The 16,796-nt window shown below is 46.2% G+C and overlaps 1 protein-coding gene across 1 annotated transcript in view; it reads left to right on the top strand.

Moving 5' to 3' along the window:
• Window positions 1-16,796, top strand: part of CALN1 (calneuron 1) — a 476,734-nt gene that overhangs the window by 455,705 nt on the left and 4,233 nt on the right. The window contains exon 5 of the mRNA XM_077777941.1: window positions 6,938-7,094. Within this exon, the coding sequence (XP_077634067.1) occupies window positions 6,938-7,094 (157 nt within the window). The remainder of the gene's footprint in view (window positions 1-6,937; window positions 7,095-16,796) is intronic.

Raw genomic sequence — 16,796 nt, 5'->3', positions numbered from 1 at the left:
AGGCCCACACTCTTAGCGGCATTATGCGCTGGAGGCCACAAGGCGGAAGCAACGTGGATGAACTCAAGTGAAATTAGGTACCACAAAAGGACAACACTCTATGACTCTACTTCTGTGGGGTACCAGACTCCTGTTAGACTTTCTTTTTTCTTTTCTTTTTTTTTTTTTTCTGAGAGGGAGAGAGAGCGCAAGCAGGGGAGGGGCAGAGGGTGGGAGAGAGAGAATCTTAAGCAAGCTCCACACTCAGCACAGAGCCCAACATGGGGCTTGATCCCACGACCCTGAGATCATGACCTGAGCCAAAAATCAAGAGTTGGACGCTCAACCAACTGAGCCACCGGTGTGCCCTGTATGTTACACTTTCTACAGAAAGTAGGATGGTGGGTTCCACGGGCTGGGAGAGCAGAGGGGGGCAATGGGGAGATAGTGTTTAATAGATACGGGGTTTCAGCTTAGGAACATGAGAAAAGTTTTGGAGATGGATGGTGGTAATAGTTACACACGATGTGAATGTACTTCATGTCACAATTGTATACTTAAAAATGGATGAAATGGTAAATTTATGCTAGGTATATTTTACTACAATAAAAAAAAGTAAAAACAAACAAAAACCAACCAAGGCCCTTACCAGAGGACACAAGACCTTTACTGATTAGCTCCCTGCTCCACAGTTCTCCCCTCACCACTCCCCCCCCCCATCTACTGCACCCAGACCTCAGAAGAACTCAGTCTATGGCCATTCAAGGAATATGTTAGCTTTCATATGCTAGGTCTTGGTAGAGCCGTGATGTGTGGCTGCCATGGCTTCCCTTTGCCTTTCTCCCATACTCACTCACCTGGCAAATGTTTGTAGGTCTCAGGTTGCAGACCTGTCTTCCAGAAAGCCCTCTAAAACCCGCTACCTTTCCCATGGGTTACCAAGCCATCCTGTGCTTCCCCTGTCTTGGCTAATAACACACGAACTTAAAATTACTTATTGGCTTGTCTTTTGAGAGCAAGATTCATGTCTTGCTCACCTTTGCCTCTCCATCAGTGTCTGGCATGGAGTCAGCCTCAATAACTATTTGTTGGATTAGGAAATCAATCTTTCTGCACTAAGGAATAGCCTCATTTAAGAAACATTACGACTGTAAGATACAGTTCTCTTCACGGACTTTAATGTGTTACTTATGGTCTTTGACCAAATCAAGTAGTCCCCAGAAAATAAGGTGATAGAAGATAGCAGATTATAATTGTAAGGCTACATAATGTAATTAATGAAGATAAGTATGTTTGTGCAACTGACCCTGCAGAGACATCATAATAGAAAACTCCTTATGTTCCTGAAAAATAACAGATGTACAGGCTGCATTCTTTAACCATGATCCAGTAAAACCAGAATAAAACAACCAAAACCAAACCTAGGAGAAAGAAAAACAAGTAGGATTATAAGTAAACAATGGGATATAAGGAGTACAGAGAGGGGCACCTGGCTCAGTCGGTTAAGCATCCAACTTCAGCTCGGGTCATGATTTCACAGTTCTGAGTTCAAGCCCCACATTGGGCTCTGTGCTGATAGCTCAGAGCCTGGAGCCTGCTTCAGATTCTGTGTCTCCCTCGCTCTCTGCCCCTCCCCCACTTGTGCTCTGTTCCTCTGTCTCTCAAAAATAAATAAATGTTAAAAAAAAAAGAAATGTTGAGAGAAACTTGAAGCTGCGGGACTCTTGAGGGTAGTTGCATGCTGATCTTTTGGCTGGTTTTCTGAAAAACAAAACAAAACAAAACACATAGTTCCAAAATTGACTCAAGAAAAATTAGAAAGTTCAAGGACTGATAATCGTGAAAGGAATACTTGTTGGCATCATGTTTGATAGTGATGTCTTCCAAACTTGTAAAAGAGATCTATTCTGACAATATAGGAAACTTGGAATCCTGCTTAATTAGTTTTGTTTAAATATTAGTATCCTATGATTAAAAGATGACCCAGAGAGCTGAATAAAAGGAAAATAGAGATTTCTGGAACTTGCCTTCACTTTGTCAGACTCTGGCTGATTCTTTTCACCTAATTTCTGATTTTCAGCAAATTCTCAGCTGGTTGGGGTTTCCCCGGGTCCTCCAGCACTTCCACTGGTCTTCCAGGAAATGCTTACTCTTTGATTTTGTCACTCTCAGTCTGTGATCATGGCACGGTGGATGGCGTATCCAAATTTTCTCCTCTGTGATGTCCATCATCCTCATCATGCATCTTAGCAGCCTTCCCGCGGCACCCAGGCTAGCAACTACGTGCTCCCCTATCAGATCCAAAGGACACTTAGACCACAAGTCAACCCTAGGTGTGTCTCATAATTCACTCCAGACTCACTAAACAGTAATGCATAAAACAAATCCACTCTACACACCCACTTCAATTGTTCTTACTTACATGAATGGCTTTGAACTTGAGTCATTTAGATTTCTGGCAAATTTCAGTAACCTCCTTTCATTTGTTAGAAGAAATGCAAGGTAAGGATTGCTTTTCAAAGAAAGCTGGGAAAGAAAAAGGCCTAGAACTTTCGTTCACTCTGATTCAGATTAACTTAAAACATTTCTGTATTCATTCTTGGCTGAGATGTACGCAGGGACCCCAAAGTCTTAGTGGCCAACATAAGAGTTTATTTCTCTTGAATCACATGCTCTTTGTGAGTTAGCTCCACGTGGTATTCATTCCAGGAGCCAGGGTGCAGGAACAGCCCCTATTTGGTAAAAGTGTTTTTGTAACAGAAGGGATAAAGAAATTCCAGAACACAAGATGGCTTTGAGATTTCTCCTTGGACATCCATCACTTTCATATATGACTTTCACAGGCACATTTGTAGCCCAAACCTGACATTGATGGGCCAATGGAGGAGGAGATATAATCCTCTCATAGGGAGGGAAAAGAAATCATTAGAAATGATAAAACCTGTTACACCCTTGCTCACACATATTCATTTACCTCCCTTTCACCACAAAATAGACTTGTCCCCACCCAAGAGAAACACTCAAAAATCCCATCTAATTACACTACAAGATCTAGGGGGCCCCCGGGTGGCTCAGTTGGTTAAGCGTTTGACTCTGGATTTCAGATCAAGTCACAGTCTCACAGTTTGTGGGATCGAGCCCCACATCAATCTCTGTGCTGACAGTGCAGAGTCTGCTTGAGATTCTCTCTCCCTCTGTCTCTGCCCATCTCTCTTTCTCTCTCAATAAATAAACAAACAAAAAGACTCAAGATCTAGACCTTCATAATATACATTAAATCTGGGTATGGCTCCTCCCGATCTGGAGACATATGGGTTAAGAAAAAAAACAAATCCCCCTTCACCACCCCCCAACACACTCAACACAGAAGGGTGGAACAGACTCAGGTTAACCACTCAGAACAATCCCATCCAGAAAGAAAAAAATGGTAGACACATAACACTCAAAAGCTTAGAGTAAATCTGAAATCTTGCTGAACAGACTTTGGGGTGAGGAATATTCCTTGATTAGACCCTAGCTCTGCTTCCTGGAACCTGCTCTTGATTTCACTGAATGATTTCAAGAATGATTCCCAGCTTCACAATCTCGGAGACCTTCTGCCCCTTTCCACTAGTCTCCTTCCCTCCTGATGAGGGCATTGCAAACACCTTGCTTCCAGCCTGTGTCACTTATTCTTCTAATGGCTTGTGCCCATAAAAGGTTGGGAGCCCAAAGGCCATTTTATGTTTTGAATAGTCACAGAGTCTCTTAATCCCATGCTGTTGGCTCTTGCCCAATATAGCTGTCTCAAAAAATCTTTTTACAAAACATCTACTTGATTTCAATTGTATTTTGCTAATAGCCACATCCACAATTATTTTGAGACATAACTCTCTCTAAACTTAATAACTACTTTCCTTGGAGAGTCACTTAGCGTTTTCAGAGGTTTTAATAAGGACCACTTGGATTTGCTTTGTCATTTATAACGTTTCTCAATTTTATCTCTTCCTGGTTGAAGACAGAAAACAATCGCTTCTTTCTGTTCTGCAAGACCCGGAATTTCTGAGTGGTCTCTATTCCTGGCTTCTAAACCAACCAATTCTTTCCTGAGCTCAGCTCTCTCTCTCTCTCTTTTTTTTTCCTTTTTAAAAAAATTAAGATAGGGGCCCCTGGGTGGCTTAGTCGGTTAAGCATCCAACTTAGCCTCAGTTCATGATCTCACGGTTCATGGGTTCAAGCCCCGCATCCGGCTCTGTGCTGACAGCTAGCTCAGAACCTGGAGCCTGTCTTCAGATTCTGTATCTCCCTCTCTCTCTCTCTGACCCTCCCCCTGCTCACACTGTCTCTCTCTCTCTCTCTCTCTCAAAAATAAATAAAACATTAAAAAATTTTTAATTAAAAATTAAAATATAATTAACATAAAACATTACATTAGCTTCATATATATATGACAATGATTGGATATTTGTATATATTGCAAAATGATCACCACGATAAATTTTTTTAAGTTTATTTATTTATTTTGAGAGAGAACAATTATGAGCAGAGGAGGGGCAGAGAGAGAGGGAGAGAGAGAGAACGATTATGAGCAGGGGAGGGACAGAAAGAGAGAGAGAGAGAGAGAGAGAGAGAGAATCCCAGGCAGGCTCCACACTGTCAGCACAGAGCCTGATACCTAGTTCAAACTCACAAACCACGACATCATGACCAGAGCCAAAATCAAGAACCAGACACTTAACTGACTGAGCCACCCAGGCCTCCCCACAATAAATTTAAGTGACATCCCTCCTCACACATAATTACACACTCTTTCCATTGTAATGAGAACTTTTGAGATCTACTCTCTTAGTTTCAAATATGCAGTAAGTGTTATTAACTATAGTTACCATGCTGTATGTTAGAGCCACAGAATTTATTTAGTTTATAACTGAATGTGTGTACCTTTTGACCCCCTCCATCCATTCACCTACCCAATCTGTCAACCAGCAATGTGTTCTCTGTATCTATGAGTTCAGGGTTTTTACATTTGTTTGGTTGTTTTTTTAAGATTCCATATATAAGTGAAATTACATTTGTCTTCTTTCTGACTTATTTCACTCTGAGCTCACCTCTTTCTTTTTTTAAGATTTTTTAATTTAAATTCAAGTTAGTTAATATATAGTGTAATAATGATTTCATGAATAGAATTCAGTGATTCATCACTTACATGTAACACCCGTGCTCATCCCTCCTTGATGCCCATCACCCATTTAGCCCATGCCCCCCAATCCAACACCCCACCAGCAACCCTCAGTTTATTCTCTGTATTTAAGAGTCTCTTACGGTTTGTCTCACTCTGTTTCTATCTTATTTTTCCTTCCCTTCCCCTATGCTGACTTATTTTGCTTAACATAACACACTCTATTTCCATCCACATGGTTGCAAATGATAAGATTTCATTCTTTTTGCTTGCTGATCTTTTTGACTCCATTGTCTGTCTATATCTACCACGTCTTCTTTATCCATTCATCAGTTGATGGACATTTGGGCTCTTTCCATACTTTGGCTCTTGTCGATAGCTCTGCTATAAACATGGGGGTGCATGTGCCCCTTTGAAACAGCACACCTGTATCCCCTGGATAAATAAATATCTAGTAGTGCAATTGCTGGGTCGTAGGGCAGTTCTATTTTTAATATTTTGAGGAGCCTCCCTACTGTTTTCCAGAGTGGCTGCACCAGTCTGCATTCCCACCAGCAGTGCGGAAGAGATCCTCTTTCTCTGCATCCTCGCCAACATCTGTTGTTGCCTAAGTTGCTAACTTTAGGAGCCCATCTCTTTCCTGTTTCGCCCTGTCAGATACCACCAGTTGCAACCATGCTGTTCCCCAGACTGATTACTTAAAGCCAAAAACTCATTCAACATTTTTCTCTCCTTCAAGTCGTCGCAGACAATGACGCGACCAAATGTCACGCTTCTGCATAATATTCATGGGTCTTGATCTTTCCAGCCTCCAATCACGTTTTTCCCATTTCACACCACCTGGCCCTGGAATATCATATTTTAGAATGTTTGTTACGGTAGCCTCTCACTTCTGTGTGGTACTGTATTTTTTGTAACTGTTAATATAAATTTTTGTATTATTTTTAATATATTTTCTGTTACTTGTATAATGTTTGTATTATTGACTTAAACCAAGTTAGCCTGAAATCCCTACGGCTGACAACCACCAAGGGCATTTCGCACACACGTTATTTTTCCTTTATGGGGCATCTGCAGGTCTCCTCCACCTTATCCTTGTTCTGGGGCCCAGAAAGAAGGAACAGCCCCCACATGGGGCATGGCAGAGGGGAAGGAGCACATGATTGGGCCCTTAGAGCTTTTAATTGGATGCGGCATTTGTGACTTCTGCTCACGTGCCATTGGCCAAGAAAGTAATAGGACCGTACCTGCTAGTAATATAAGCCTCTCGCTACGACAGGAAGAACACACGGGAAGGGTGCCACACCTCCTTTTAGCTTCTCTTCCTCAAAAACATGGCTTTGAACTTGCATTTTATCTTGTTAGCCCAGGAAACATAGTTAAAGCAAGACAGGAAGGGCTGGCTTCTTGGGAGATACAGAATATCTTTAGAGATGTGTGCATTGTCTGAGGTGTGACACCACTCCCAAGTACATGAGGTGTGCACGGTGTGTGGAGGTGACGGCAGATGGCCGAGTGAGTAGGAAGCCAAGCTAGTGGATGGCATTTTTTTTTTTTATTCTCCAGGAGCCTCAACTGAGGGTGATACATGCACTCACTGTATTCCTAGTTAAGTCCCTGCAAGTTCACGAGTATGCTTGGAGCAGAACACGATGGAAAAATTGCTCATCTGATATCCTGGAAAGGGGAGCAACGCTTCCGTCCAGGAGCTTCGGGCTGCTGGGGCTTTCGAGGCACACCCCGGCCTGAGTTCTCAGCCCCATGTGCCCAAGACCTGCTCACCCGTCTTTATCCCCACAGTTCGACATGCAGAGGATAACCCTGGAGGAGCTGAAGCACATCCTCTACCACGCCTTCCGGGACCACTTGACAATGAAGGACATTGAGAACATCATCATCAACGAGGAGGAGAGCCTGCAGGAGACCTCAGAGAACTGCCAGACAGAGTTTGAAGGAGGTAGGTGCCCCCGATTCTGCTTCCTACCTGGTCTGGGGCCGGTCAACGCCCTCACATCCTCGCTATGAAAAACGCGTTTACAGTCGGGGCCGGAGGGTCTCGTCCTAAAGCCAAGAATCCAGAACTGAGGTTACAAGGCCCTTTCTGCAAAGATGCAATAGGTTCTTTTTTTTTCTTCTATTCTTTCCCCAAACCCTGCATTTTTGCAGGACCTGTAGTGACCCCGTCTTTCCTCCAGTGGTTCTCTCGGGTCTGTGATTAGACATGCAGCTTTGTGGGGGGCCACATGGAGTGGTACAAACAGCCTGTTTAGGCTGACGGCCAACTTGGGTCAAGTCCAGTGCCTAATTGCGTGACCTTGGCCACCAGGTGTGCCTTCTCTGAGGGCGTACCCTGATCTATAAGCATCAGGGTAATTATACCTACTTCCTAGGAAACGATCACCTCTGTGCTCTGCTCCCGGGAGGCACTGGTCACAAAGAGCCCCATTCATGAAAATACTTTCATGAATTTAACCATGTACTTAACAGGTAAGAAATCAGCTTTTCCTGGGGCCAAAATATAGACCCATGAGAGGCCAGTTTTCTTGGGCTCATGAAAGAAAACGTAGGAAAAGATAAACAGCCTACCTGATCCTCTAAACAGTACAAAGTTCCAGGGACGCCAAATAATTTAATCCCTCTTTCCGACTTTGAAAATCAAAACTGCTTTCACAACCGTGATGAATAGAAGAAAACAGTTTTTTAATTACATTAAAACAGGATATCAGGCCCAGCCATCTTTAACGTGTTCAGGGCTGGGGTTTCTTAAAGAGGTCTAGCCACTCTTTTCTCTTCTTTTTTCTGAACACTTACACAAACCCAGGCACACAACCAGTAAGCTGTCACGTGGCCACCAGGATGGCATTCGGCAGCCTGGTCTGGAGCCGCCATGTTAGAGCTTGCCAAGTGGGGAGTCTACGCAGAACGGAGTTAGTCCCGGGGGCTAGTGTGGTTCATTCGGACCCGAGCCCCCAGGTGTCCTGTCCGGGCCACATCGCCACACCGTGTGCAGGATTAAAGGCCATAACAAGAGGAAACAGGAGGAGATGCTTACACTCCGAAGTGATAAGTGCAGTTAATTCAAGCCAGGGGGATGGGGAGTGGTGGGTAGGGATTGGGGTACGTTAGAGAGCAATGCCCCCTTCTATAGGCATTCAAAATTCTTCAAACATGCTGTGTATGGCAAACAAAACCCAGTTGTGGTCCAGAAGCTTCCCTGGTCGGCCTGCATGTGACACGAGGCCTGGAGCATCAGTGGCTATATTTGGAGTTGGAGCCACGCAAGACCGCAGGAGAACAGGATGGTCACGGCCACAGCCATGTGCAGCAGGACAGGCAGGGGGATTGGGAGAGTGAGTAGGGGTGAGGCAGGCAGCGATGGGCTCCTCGATCCATCGCGATCCAACCCTTTCTGCCCTGATGACAGGCTGTGTGTTCAAACAATGGAGACATTTGGGGCTCCAGCCCCCCACCTGACAGCAAATGCTCTGGAGACAGGTGGGAAGAGTATTTCTGGGCATCTTGTTTTCCACAAGAGCCTTTGTTGGTGGATCAGTGTTTTGTTCAGAGAAATGTCACAAGTCTTAGTAATTTGGGAAAGGTCACACTGCACTGGGAAGTAATCTGAACCCTAGGCAATGTCTTTTTATTATTCAAAAGCTCACATATTAATAAACTGAGGGAGAAAGGGGTTTCCAAATAGAAGTCTTACTGAGTCTGCTTCAGTTGATTCGAACGTATAACATTGGCAACAGCTACCAACTGTGAGGTAATTGATAAGTTCCGGTTGCTATACTAAATGCTTTAAACTTTGCGGTCTTCTTTAATACAGGAAGCATTGCTTTGCAATTAGTACATTGCTTTTTTGAACGCCCTCTGCAACCCGGATTACATAAGCCATTTTGCTTGCTTTCACATCAGAGAGTTTTTTGTTTTGTTTCTGTTTTTAATATTACGCCAGTGCTGTTTGGCCTGAAATGCAAGCTCACTGCTTTGTGTTCAGGTTTAAGAGAGAGAACTGAAGTCGCTGGTAGATATATTTAATGCCCACAGCCGTCTCCTTGCTCAAGAAACGGCTTCCCTGACTGTGTTTTTTGGGCAGAGTTGTTTAGGAAGAGTTGATACACGGACACTGAGCTCCCCCCTGGCGCCCTAGGACCTCGTAGCCGACCTTGACCCCCTCCCTTCCCTCCCAGGGAGCTCTTCCCTCCTGCTCTTGTTAAAACTTTGCTGCAGCAAAAACCAAACGAAACAAAACAACTTTGCTGCAGCAGGCATATCCCCTCGCTGATCAGCTCACCCGGAAAGCCGGGAGATCCAAGGGGACTGGGAATCTTGCCCTACTTTATGTCAGAGGAAGGAATCAATGAAGAAACAAACAAACAAACAAACAAAAGAACACCTAAAAGTGCAGGTCTTTGCCTTAAAAGGTGAAAAGGCGCACCGATCTCTGAGCAAGGAAGGATGAGCTGGTCAGTGAAACTGATGATGTGCAGTAGAATGGGAATTTATTTTTTTTAATGTTTATTTTTAAGAGAAAGAGCACAATCAGGGGAGGGGCAGAGAGAGAGGGAGGGAGACACAGAATCCGAAGCAGGCTACGGGCTCTGAGCTGTCAGCACAGAGGCCGATGTGGGGCTGAAACCCATGAACTGCAAGATCCTGACCTGAGCCGAAGTCGGGCGCTTAACCGACTGAGCCACCCAGGTGCCCTGGTGGAATGGGAATTTAAAGCAGTACACATCAAATAGCTCTGAGCTCACCAAAGTGGGGGGCTAGGCTGAGATTCTGGAGCGTAGCACGGGTTTGGAAATGCTGATGTGCACAAGCTGTGTGACACGCAGCCTGTCGGAGCTGAGCAGGAGGGCTTCTTCCTGCCCTAGCATCACTGACACCAGTGATTTACTTTCTACTTTCACAAATCTTGGGTCTGAGATGTGTACAAAGGTGTTCCGGTTCTGTCCATCAAGTCAGGAAATCTCGGTCATTCCTTCCAGATGAATGGGTGTAGGGGGGATGTGGCCCCCTTTGGTGGCAGAGGTTTATGTTTTTCTTTTTCTCCTTTGTTGTGTTTGGCTTGTTTTGTTCTTTGTTTGGTTTTTAGGCCAACCCAAACCACAGATACACGCGCGCACACACACACATATACACACAGCCCCTCGCACATTCTAATCTGCCTTATCTATACAGAAGATAGGGCTCTGTGATCATAAGGAAACAGGGAATTTTCCATCTTCTCCCAGGGGAAGGACAAGTGGTACTAGGATGAGATTCCAAGCTACCCAGAAGGACAGCTTTCTTGACTTGTCTTCAGAAAACTCTTGAGTTGGGGGTTCATGTCACGTGTAGAACCCATTTTCCTGGAGCACCAAGAGAGGTCATCTACGGGAACCCTTGTTAAGGCGGGGAAGAGACTAGAAGAATCTAATTCAAGGGTTCTGAAGTGGCCCTTTCCTTGATTCACACCTGGCTTCCGGATGAGAAACTATCCGGATTGAGTCAGGCACCTGACCATGCGCCACCCACCATGCTGGGTGCTTTGGGCCTGAGGCCATTTAATCGCACTGCTCACCAGCCAGCAGTCTATACAGCCCCAAATCCAAAGAGAATACTCCACTCAAAGGATGCCTTTCAGGTACCTCCAACGCCCCAGATCTTTTTGAATTCCCTCATTAAGATCAATTACATTCAATGTTCTGAGCTGTCAGTTTTCAATAGGTGTATTCTAACAATGTGGAAAAATAAATAGGTCAGCATTCACCAAAATGGGTTAGATACCAGACTCTGTGCCTACCTGCAATGCCCAGCCACGATCCATGCTACATAAGAGTTTTAAGGTCTTTTGCTTCCGTGTTACTACTTTATAATCACCAGACATTTTGCTTTTGGAGAATGGAAGCTCAGGGACACTGAGAGACAAAGTCTTGTTTCATTATTTGGCTCCAGTTGCTGACATATGTGGAATCGGGTGGTCTTGTGGTTGAATCACCTATCTGCCTGTGACCAGATCCTTACCAAGGGTTCGCGTAACAAATTATACCATATATTAAGTATTTGCTGCCATGTGTTTACTGCTTCATCTATACTGATGCAGTCCAGGAGGAAAGGGACGGAGGGAACTGCCTGGAATGCAGTGCAGGTGCTGGTCACTGTTAACATGAGCAACTCACCTGTCAGCACATCCTGGGAGAGAAGCTCTGTGGCTCCTCCGGTACAGATGAGGAAACTGAGGCTCAGCAGAGTGGTGTCGCTTGTCAACTGTCAAACGCCGGGGGAGGGTGTGAACCCCAGGGCTATCTGACAAAGACCCTGCTCCGGCCCCTTCATTTGTTCCTCTGGGTCTCTTCAGCCAGACGTCGGCGTTTCAGGCTCCTTTATGGAATGACACTTCATCACTACCCATTTTTCATTTCATCGCCAGGGAAGTCATATTATATTTGGAAGTTGAGTAGAAGGTGCGGCAAGACTGTGTGTGAGCCCTTTCAAGACACATCCCCCAAATGTTGTCCCTAAATGGAATACCAGCTGTCAGATTTTTCTAGACATTCTGACAACACGCGCAGCAGAAGGAAGTAAAGCGAAATCATCAACGGGGGAATAAATAGTTTCTGTGAAAGGCAGAGCTGCTCTGCGCCATTCAGTGCCTCGGGACGATGGACGAGACAAAGAAATGTCAAGGGAGGGGACACGGGCCAGGTAGCTCCCAAAGCAGCACTGTGCAGACATGCAGGTGACGTGCCCAACCCTGTGTAGACTAGCAACGTGGCCCTGTGTAAGTTCTCTATACACTCTTTTGAAGGTGGCCAATGTGGGCCAATGACGGTCACCTCCGGCTTCAACAATGTCTGGCTCGGTGGAAGGTCAGAAAGAATGTGCGGCCAAATCCAAGGTCTCCAGGCCAGCCATCCCTGCTGAAGCTGCAGAATTCCTATCGGGATGTCAGATGCACACCCAGATGGGGAGCCTTGCCCCCTCACCTGGCCGTGCACGTTGGGTATTTCAGGCTCGTCCAAAGGAAAAGGGCATCCTATGTCATCTACACCATCTGCTCCCAGTTTGCCTGGTGCCATCAATTTCCTTAAATAAAACCCGTTCTCTGCGGGTGGACGTTAAGGTGGAGCTGAGGGTCCATGGCAGGTGGTGAGACAGGGCACGGTTTTCAAAGAGATTTGGGGCTTCAGACAGAAATGAGTATTTTCCTTCCATTTGGGAATCCTTCGCAGCAGCCCTGTCAGAAAGTTTTCTGGAGCCGGGAGTGAGGAGGGATGAGATTCTGGGACACGAGGTAAAGAGCTGGTTTTGGTTAATCCCCCTGGTCGTTAAGGACTCCAACTCTGCACTCTAGACAGGCCTGGCTTAAAATCCTGCTTTGCCCTGTCTGAGGTCACTTGCCCAGGATACTTACATACATAGTAAGAGCCCAGTGTTCTTCATCCGTGACATGGGAATCACGGAAAGACTGCCTCGTGTGGTTGTGACATGAGGTGACGAGTGAGATTATTTTGGACAAGGCTTAACACCTTAGCGAGCACTCGAAACAGACGACGAAACAAAACCAGCCCATCCCTAGCCCCAGTTCTGTTCTCCTAATTTTTTTTTTTCTGGAGACGTTGTGAGTACCCACTGCTAGAAAGCCACCTCTTTGAAGGATGGGACCTAGACCAAATGTGTAGGGTTTGAGCATTCTTCTTGACACATTCATTCCTAAGTCAAGTCAGTGCCAACATCAGAGGCACTAAAAGTGCTAGTCAAGACTCTTGGTTTCAAGTAGCAGAAACTCAACCCAGACACCCTTAAACTAAAAAATACTGGCAAAGGGATGAACTTTGGCTGACCCAGATCGAAAGAGCTGAAGCGACATTCCCTCTTCCCTCCAACGCCCAGCCTGTCACTCTCCTTCCCAATCTCTCTGTCCTTCTTTTCTCTCTGTTGGCTTCATTCTTGGGCGGGCGCTCTCTCTCCCTAAAGTGACAGGATTCTCTCCTCAAAGATTCATTTCCATTCCAAGGAGGGGCTCCCATCAATCCATGTGCCTAGCCCCGAACCAAGCCACGAGTTTGGCACACTCTACTTGGCCAGTCTGGTTTGCTACAGTGGGAAATGTGAAGCCCCAGACTGAGAATTCAGATCGATCTGAAGACTGAGCTATGGATCCCCAAACCAAAAGATGAATTATGTTCCCAGAAGAGGAAGGTCTGTCGGAAAGGCCAAAACAACACCAGGCCACCTCAGCACGGGTCCACCGTGGGACCCTCAAAGCAAGACATGGATGTGTGATGGCTAGACACCTGAGATGATTTTCTGGTAGAGAAGGAGCCAGAAAGGAAGAGTGGCCCTTCTTCCCCTGAACAGGGACCATAAAACATGACAGCCTCATTGCTATTCACCAGAGGTCACATCATCCACCTCTGTCTTCAGGTCTCAACTGGGGCCTGTGAGCATTCTGGGTCTCACTGATGTACAGAAAATTTACTTTCAGGGGCACCTGGGTGGCTCCGCAGGTTAAGTGTCCGATTTCAACTCAGGTCATGATCTGAAGGTTAGGTTCACGACTTCAAGCCTTCACGAGTTCAAGCCCCGGGTCAGGCTCTGTGCTGACAGCTCAGAGCCTGGAGCCTGTTTCAGATTCTGTGTCTCCCTCTCTCTCTCTGCCCTTCCCCTGCTCATGCTCTGTCTCTCTCTCTCTCTCAAAAATAAAAATATTTTTTAAAAATGTTTTAAAGAAAATTCACTTTCAGGAGCTCTTAATTAGTTCCACTTTAGGCTATGGAAATATTCAGTTTCATAAAATCATAAAATGTCAGACCTGGAAGGATCACAGAGCAGTAATAGCTCCCAGACTCGGTAGTTCTGGCTCATTGTGAGAATCACCTACGATGGGGTTTATATTGTTTTGTTTTTAAACATTCCTGAGCCCCCAGGTCCCTGCCAGAACTATCACTTACATAGAGGTCTGTGTGGGGGCAATTAATCAGAATTGTTATGATTCTGGTTCACCTCGTTTGGGAGCGAGTGCCTCCAGACACGCAGCCTCGTTTCTAAGCTACTGAGCCAGCAGGATTATGAACCCAATACGCCCGGGGTCACCCAGCCCGTCCGCGGCCAAATCCAGACGCCGTCTCCAGGAGAAAACTCCAGGAGTTGCCGCCTGTCATTTGCTGAGTGCAGCAGCGTGAAGCTGTTAAAATAAGAAAGAAAACCCCATCTGTTGCCGGAGCTCACAAACCCAGGTCCTGCCACCTAACAGCACCCAGGAGCCTGTAGGTGCTCAGGACTTGCTAACAAGCTTTCAGGAAAGCTGGAGACCTCACTTCCATGCGTGTCAATTACCCCGCAAGTCACATTCCATCCCGCGTTCTTTTCTGGGCTCCTGTGTCAACCGCTCTGCTAGCAAGGGAGCTCCAGGCCTGATGGGAAGCTAGACACAGAAAACACTGCCAGAAGCATGATACATTCTTACCATTTTCAGTGTTCAGTTTCAAGTTCCTCAAAAAGAGTTACTATATGACCCAGAAATTGGACTCCTAGATCGGTACCCAGGAGCACTAGAAACGCATCAGCACAAAAACTTGTGTAAGAATGTTCTAGCACCATTATCCATAATCGCCCAAAACTGGAAGCAAGCCAGATGTCCATCAGCTGGTGCACATCTCAACAACATGTGGCACAAAAAGAAAGTAGGAACACACGCTACCACACGCATGGGCTGGGCGAAGTGAAAGAAGTAAGACTCAAAAGGCTGCACGTCATATATTTGCATGTACTTGCTACGCCCGATGCCCGGACTAGGCATCTCCATAGAGACGGAAAGGATGTTAGTAATTGCCAGGGGCTGGGGAGGCCGGAGTGAAGGAATGAAGCGTGATTTCTAATACCTGTGGCATTTCTTTTTAGGGTGATGAACACCTTCTGGAATTGGGTAGTGGTAATGCTTTCCCAACCTTGTGAAAGTACTAAATGCCACTGAACAGTACACCCTAAAAGGCTGAATGTTATGGAATGGGAATACCATCTCAATTAAACATAAACAGGTATTAACAGTCAGACCAGTACATGGGGCGCCTGGGTGGCTCAGTCGGTTAAGCATCCGACTCTTAGTTTCAGTTAAGGTCATGATCTCACGGCTCTTGGGCTCTGCTGGTGCGGAGGCCGCTTGGGATTCTCTCTCTCCCTCTCCCTCTGCCTCTACCCTACTCTCTCTCCCTCAAAATAATAAACTTTTTTTTTTTTTTAAGAGTCAAATCATTCCAAAACTTGAAAGATCAGGCCCTATGAGAGCAAGGCGTTCAGGAGAAGCCTCCGAGGAAGGTCAGGTTTGGGGTCTGCCCAGAGAAAATGAGAGGGAAGGTCAGCAGAGAGAGTGGGTGCCAGGTCTTGGACAGCATTGCACAGTCTCGTGTGGGGATGAGCAAGGCCACCTGCCTGCCCGAAACAGAGGCTGCTCGAGGAGGCTCGGCGGTCTAGGAGCAGAGGTGGGAGAGGGAGAGGAGGTGGTGGGCAGGGCTCCCTGCTGAGCTTAGATGCTGGATGGCACTCACTTCCCCAGCAAGAAGGCCTTTGCAGAAAGTTTGCAAAGGGACTCGGTGCATACTAAGTGCTGCTTTAGGAAAATGAGTCTCACTGTAGCTCGGAACGTATTAACTAGGGAAGGGACCATGGCAAAGGTCTGGGAGCACTGCTTGGATGCTCACTCCTGTGCTGGAGGCTGCGGGGAACAGGAGAAAAATGAGCAGACCTTTCCTCCAGCCCTAAGGGAATACAAGGAAGTCTTGCATTTCTCTGGCAATTCACAGTTGGACATAACTTTCGCTTTTTTTTATTAGCTCATTCATCTTGGAGATGATGCTTCACATTAGCAGAACACTTATCATTACCTCCTTTTACAGAGAGAGAAACAGGCTCAGAGAAGCTCAGGCACTTGCCCGGGGCTGCTTCTAGATGGTGGTTAAGAGAAGCCCTAACCCAGACTCACAGTTCATCCTGGGCTGACCCATAGTTCTGCTGGGGAAGCAAAGCCTAGACACAGAGTAAAACCCAAAACTATAGCACAGTGCAAACATATGATAGCCAAAGACAGCCCTTAAATTCTTATCAAGAAACACATTAACCCGTGGTGGACTATACTGTCAACCACATCAGGTGTTTGCAGTGCTGTTTCTTTGGATCTTCCTATTGCTGAGAATTCTGTCACTAAGCAAAAGATCAAGAAGACAGATTTGGTGTGGAAGTTTGGAACCTGGGTGTTAGAATCAGACCTGGCTCAAGCCCCACCTCCGCCATTTGCCAAATGAACTTGGACTCCACCCCTTGGAGCTTCAGACCTCCCACCTGTCAAGTGATAGTCACACACCCAGCTCTCACCAGGAAGGCCACTGTGCAATTCCGTGATGACATGTATAGAGCACACTGTGTGTGTCTAGCCTACTCTGGCGGGGTTCAGTAAGGAAAGGCGTTTTGAAAAGGTCTACAGGGGCGCCTGGGGGGCTCAGTCGGTTAAGGTCCGACTTGGGCTCAGGTCATGATTTCACGGTTAGTGAGTTCAGCATGATTTCACGGTTAGGGAGTTCAAGCCCTGTGTCTGGCTCTCCGCTGTCAGCATGGAGCCCATTTGGGATTCTCTGTCTCCTTTTCTCTGCCCCTCCCCCACACGCATTTCCCCCCA

This window comes from Crocuta crocuta, unplaced genomic scaffold, assembly GCF_008692635.1.
Source record: "Crocuta crocuta isolate KB4526 unplaced genomic scaffold, BGI_CrCroc_1.0 scaffold217, whole genome shotgun sequence".
NCBI lineage: Eukaryota > Metazoa > Chordata > Mammalia > Carnivora > Hyaenidae > Crocuta > Crocuta crocuta.
Note: the sequence above shows the minus strand (reverse complement) of the source record. Positions and strands in the feature narration are given on the sequence as shown.